Source organism: Artemia sp. Qi Xiang Cuo, chromosome 8 (genome assembly GCF_049724085.1).
Source record: "Artemia sp. Qi Xiang Cuo chromosome 8, ASM4972408v1, whole genome shotgun sequence".
NCBI lineage: Eukaryota > Metazoa > Arthropoda > Branchiopoda > Anostraca > Artemiidae > Artemia > Artemia sp. Qi Xiang Cuo.
The window spans coordinates 4367336-4373335 of record NC_142801.1 but is presented as its reverse complement, the minus strand read 5'-3'; the positions used below and the strand labels follow the sequence as shown (position 1 = coordinate 4373335).

Below are 6000 nucleotides of genomic sequence, written 5' to 3'. Positions count from 1 at the left end.
CTTCCTTGAATTTACGTGTGTCATTATGTAGTACATACCCCAGTAGTTCTAAATGGCTTTAACTGACTCGCCTGTTTATCTGGATTTCAACGACACGTTTCTCGGATTGGTAGCCTACTGTTGCATTATCTGTAACACACGCACGATATTGTACAGCGAATATGCTAAAGAAACTAGTCCATCAGGTTTCTTTCAAGGGACTATTCCTATGCTGAGCAGTGTAAACAGTGATTTATCACTGCGTTTATAATATTTAAACCTTTTTTTTGGGGGCTTTAAGGGCAAAAAAGGTACCTAGGTTAGGTTACGTACTTAATATATGCTATTACTGTATCCCCCCCCCGACCCCCGGTTGTGCAAATATATAGCTGAAATTTGTTTCTAAACTGTTATATTTTTATCCTATTTTGTTTTATTTTATTAGCATTAATCAAACTCCACTACGTATAGCATTTGTTATTGGGAAGGAGTGATACGATTTTCGGGTGGGGGCGATTTTCTGCTGGTGGGATTTTCCACGGGGATAATTTTTCATGGAGAGGGAAGTTTCCAGAGAGTGAATCTTTGTGGGGAAATTTACAAGAATTCCTATACGAAATTCGTCATATGTCTTGCTTTCTCTTTGCCGACTCAATTTTACATATAGAGATATTAAGGGTAATTGTCCGGAGTAAGTTTTCATCAGGATTGAATTATCCAGAGACTAAATCCGTGCGGAGGAGGGATTTTCCTTGGAGATGTAGCCAGATTTTCGGTTAACTATTTAAAAAACGATCAGAAATTAAATAAAAAACAAGTTTTTCAACTGAAAGTAAGGAGCAACATTAAAACCTGAAACGAACAGAAATTATTACGTATATGAGGGGGGTTGATCTTCCTCAACACCTCGCTCTTTGCTCTAAATTTGAATTCTGTCCCAGTTCTTTAAAAACGCCTCCTGAAACACTATGTTTGCTTAATTAGAACAATAAGAAACTTTTTTTTAAAAGTAATCAATTTGAATAAGAATAAAAAGTACTATATCTGAATAATCTAAATAAGAAGCACTAAATCTGAAAAAGATTATCTGAAATTTTGGCAAAATTTCCATCAACCTTGCCTTTGTGCAATGAATTTGTGCGTTATAAGCTAAAAATTAGGGTTTGGAGCTAAAGTTTATTCATTTGTAGATCATTATTATATTTTTTACACTTCAAGCATAGTACCCTATAACCTAATAACCTATACCATAGTATCCATATACCCTTATTACTTGTCTATTGCCCACCTGAATAATCGAAGCAAGGCTACAAAAAGCCTTCGAAGCTCGATTTTTGCCAAAACAAAGAGATTTGGGTTATCAAAATATTTATGCAAAAAAATAGAGGGAAGAAAAGCTAAGCTTTCTTGACGTTTTCAGGTGAGTCCTAAATAAACAACCAAACTATGAGAGCTAGGAATGCGAAATTTATTTTAGAATAAAATAGGAATTTGTCCTCTACATATAGTATTATTTCGGTTTTCCTAGGGTAAGGGTTTTAGAAAGTAATCATTCCATAATCACCCTGTAATACAGAGACTCTATCACGTCCTCTTGCATGACATTATCGGTTTTTCTGAGTATTTAATTCTTATGACTTTGAATTTAATTGTTAGCCCTTGGGGGGGGGGGGGAGATTGAGGTGTGATTCGTCAACCAGGATTTGTCGCCTATTTCCCTCTGTATATACTATTATTTTTGCTTTTCTGGGGTAAGGGTTTTAGAAAGAAATTATCTCATTGGTACCCTTCATACATAGAGACTCTATGACGTCCTTATGCATGACATTGCCGGTTTTTCTAAGTATTTAATTCTAATGACTTTCAATTTAATTTTTAGCTCTTTGGGGGGGGGGGAATTGAGGTGTGATTCGTCAACCAGGATTTGTCTCCTATTTCCCTCTGTATATACTATTATTTTTGCTTTTCTAGGGTAAGGGTTTTAGAAATTAATTATCTCATTGGTACCCTTCATACATGGAGACTCTATCACGTCCTCTTGCATGACATTACCGGTTTTCTGAGTTTTTAATTCTAATGACTTTCAATTTAATTTTCAGCTCGTGAGGGGGGGGGGGTTGAGGTGTGATTTGTCAACGAGGATTTGTCCCCTACTTCCCTCTGTATAGGCTATTATTTTTGCTTTTCTTGGGTAAGGGTTTCAGAAAGAAATTATCTCATTGGTACCCTGCATACATGGAGACTCTATGACGTCCCCTTGTATGACATTACCGGTTTTTCTAAGTATTTAATTCTAATGACTTTGAATTTAATTTTTAGCTCTTGGGGGGGGGGGATAGAAGTGTGATTCATCAACTAGGATTTGTCCCCTATTTCCCTCTGTATATGCTATTAATTTTGCTTTTCTGGGGTAAGGGTTTTAGACAGAAATTATCCCATTGGTACTCTGAATATATGGAGGCTATATAATGTCTGAGCACTGGAATTAGGAGCAAGACAGTGTGTAACTCAGATTTTTACATAGCATTATATTTTCCTTGTTGACATGTTATATTATTATATTAGAGTAGACCAATATATTGAGGCAGTAGTGTTTTCTAGGCTATTTGAGACTTGGGAGGGCAACAAGCTATCATTTTTCTTCGCCTATAATAGATGGCTCTAGATGTCTGGAATAAGCCAAAGGTGGTATCTCCGTTCCTAGCTTTTCAATAATAAATTCAACTGCATAGCTTCATCAAGAAAACAGTACTACTAGCCAACAATGACAACTGCCGCCTAATCTGTAATAGGGTTAGCCGATTAAAACGTTTAAGATTAAATTTTAACAGACGATAATACGATAAATTGAGACAGTTTTGCTTCAAGCTTTTTTTATGCATAGGGGTCTGCTTGAACGAAGGACATGCGAATGTAACTTTCAAGCCGTTCAGAAAAAAACTATTTTGATCCTTGTATAGAGCACATCAATATTTTTTCAGCTTAAAACTTTTGAGTTGTAATTTCAAAACCAACCAAAAAGAAAGGCTTTTTGCCTGATTTTGGGGCCCGTAACACTCCGCCACAAAAATTTTAGGTCTCCTAGTACGAGAAACGATCCGGAAAAATTTTCGAGCTGGACTAACAGAAAAGAAACAGTTTGTTGGCTCTTTTTTGGGCAAACAAATATTTTTTGCTTAGCCAAATGACTTAAGGATATAAGTTTCATTGCGATCAGAAAAGTTTTTGGACCATTTTCGGGGGAATGTGCCCGTTAAGTTTTTTGTTTGTAGCCTACATTAGGGCCCCTTGGCCTACGAACTTATAAATGTAAGTTTTAAACCAATCAGAGACTAAAAGTTACAAATCCTTTTTTATGGCCGTCTACCCTTCCATAACAAAGATATGAAGTCTTTTTGGCCTAGGAAACGATCCACAAATGTTTCTAGCTAATCCGACACCTAAGGCCGAATATGCCCACCCTTTACTGGATACTCGCTATAATTGCCTTAAACCAAAACTTTTACAGTAAAGAAAAAAAAAGAAGAAAAAAACGTAATTCCAACGACTAATTTGAAACCAACAGACAAGGGGGGTCTCAACTAGAAGTCAAACTTGTTAGATGAATAGCCTCAATATGTGGCCCCTCACCTGTATTGCTTCAATATTTTGACAAAAATCCTCTCTGACTAAAATCTTATTATCCTAGGGATCCCACGAGGTCTCAATCCAACTCTAACGGTAAAGGACCACTTAGGACTGCCAAATATTTTGTCTCCACCAGTATATTATTCATCAGCCATCGATATATTAGGTGAAACTACAACAGTAAATCTGTGTCTAGCTTTAAAAGAAAGGTGTGGGGGGGGGGGGTGACTGTTCCACAAAGGACACAGCAAAATCGGTTGATACGTTGTTGCTTTTTACCATATCTTATCACTTTTCATTTCCGCAAACACAGTTATCGGGCTCCTTCGTTTATTTGTCAAACCTATTTAACAAAACTTTTGAAACAGGACGAAGGAATTAAAAAATTCTCCATGTAAATTAAAAGAAAAAGTTTATTACTTGTCGACCTATATAAAACAAGAGAATGAAACACTAAAATACTGATTATTTTTGCAAACTAATTGTAACTACATTGCAGCTTGATTCGATAAAAACAACGATGGAGATGTTATATACATAGTATGATCTTAGGGCGGAGTCTTTTGCGCAAATCCTCTATGAATTTCTTGTTTTTAACTGTAGTCTCTATAATCAATAGGGTAGATTCACGACTGCTGGAACCAAATTGGAAATTTGAGCTATTTGTCGCTACATCTTTAGCGGAAAATGTCATTCCCAAAATTTAAAAGAATTAAAAAACAGAGGAATATAATTTGAATGAAAAAAGAATGTACTATTGTTTGATGTTAAATTCAGTAATGTTTGAGCATTTTTCACGATCATCATGAATATTATAAGGTGCAAAAAGAAAATTCAAATTCCCAACAATCGTGAATTCACTCTAGAGACGAAATATAACACTCTATGCATCATATAATCTTAATAGAAACGAGTTGCGACCAGTATTGCCATATACAACGCTTCTCAATAGCGAAAAATCAATTACTCCTTTTTCGGCCATCAAAGAAATGATAACGGCAGTGGTTCTCATTCAGACAACAGGCATTTCCAGAAACGTTAACAAAACTTCAAATTGAACTACTAATAATAATCACTATACAAAAAACTTCCGTCTATTTTTGAATTTAATCCATGCGTATCTCAAAATGCACTGAGCCTAAACGTCGCTGACGATCACGTGAAATATTGTTGGCCCACGCCTTACATTCCACGTTCACTGCTTGACCGTCTAAAAGAGAAAAACAAATTGGTCAAACAAACAGGAAAACCTATAACTAACCTATAACCTAAACCTAAAACTAGCAGTAGATAAAGACCGCTGTATAAGTTAATAAGTTGAATTTATGAACTTGACCCAAAGAACCCTAGTCCTCCGAGTTGTTACAAACCACTTATCCAAAAAAATGAAAATTTCACAGAACAAAATTAGTCAAAATCACAATTCCATACGAAGTCATCCCAATCTCCCAAATTTGTGAAGTTTCAAGTTTTTTGGTAATTTTTGTAAATAATTTGGTAGGTTTAACCAACACTTGGATATTCTGAATCTCATATAAAAGAGACATAGACTTAGATGAAAATTTCAAGTAATAACACCATATCTCAAATAAGAATAACAACATTTTTTTTCAGATTTTTAAATATTAACAATAAGAATAATTGTCAACCACAGCCGCACTATTTGTATTCCAAATGGAGAACAAGTCAATTGATTCTCCCAGGATAAGAAATCAATAAATTGCAGAGAATTTCCTCGAGTATCCCTGAAATTTTATTTCTCTCTTTTCTAGTTTCTACAGGAAGGAAACCATCAACTAATGGACTGACGGAAAAACGTTTATCACGCAACTTCCTCAACTAAAAAAAAGAAGAGGCACTATAAAGTCGAGGTCCATTTAGACTATTGTATAACAAGCGGCGGGGAACTAGACCCCTATCCCTCGCCCCCCCCCCCCCACAAAAGCTCAAATACAAATGTAAGCTAAACTTTTAATTAAAAACTAAATTTGCACCCTCCCCACCAGTATTTTCAGCATCTCCCACCCTAGACAAAAATATTTAGCTGTGTCTATGGTCTATAGGAGAGAACTCCCTCCGCATTTACGCACATAAAAGGCTTTGACGGCAAAACATTTTTTTACTGAAAAACTGTGCTTGATCACATTGGCTTCCGACAGTTTCATTTATCCGAATCCCAAGCAGGAAGCTAAACACTGGTGTCATGAAGTGAGGGTAATTGAACTGATATTGACAGGGGAATGGAGTAGACATATCGTCCATATCTGGCAGAAAGTCAACGTCAGAATTTTGAAGCTTCGCTTCTATGTTCTAACATATATTTAAGCTTGAACATCGGTTAATACAAATTTTTGCAAGTAACCCCTGATTTCTGGTAAACACAGGTTCTTGTCC

At 35.8% G+C, this 6000-nt stretch overlaps 1 protein-coding gene across 2 annotated transcripts in view; it reads right to left on the bottom strand.

The window, feature by feature from the left end:
• Nucleotides 1-3922: 3922 nt before the first annotated feature.
• The window catches only part of nrv3 (sodium/potassium-transporting ATPase subunit nervana 3), a 62873-nt gene continuing 60795 nt past the window's right edge, over nucleotides 3923-6000 (bottom strand). For both annotated transcript variants that reach the window (XM_089093156.1, XM_089093155.1), the window contains exon 7: nucleotides 3923-4816. In XM_089093156.1, coding sequence (XP_088949282.1) covers nucleotides 4713-4816 — 104 coding nt within the window. In that variant the 3' untranslated portion in view covers nucleotides 3923-4712. The remainder of the gene's footprint in view (nucleotides 4817-6000) is intronic.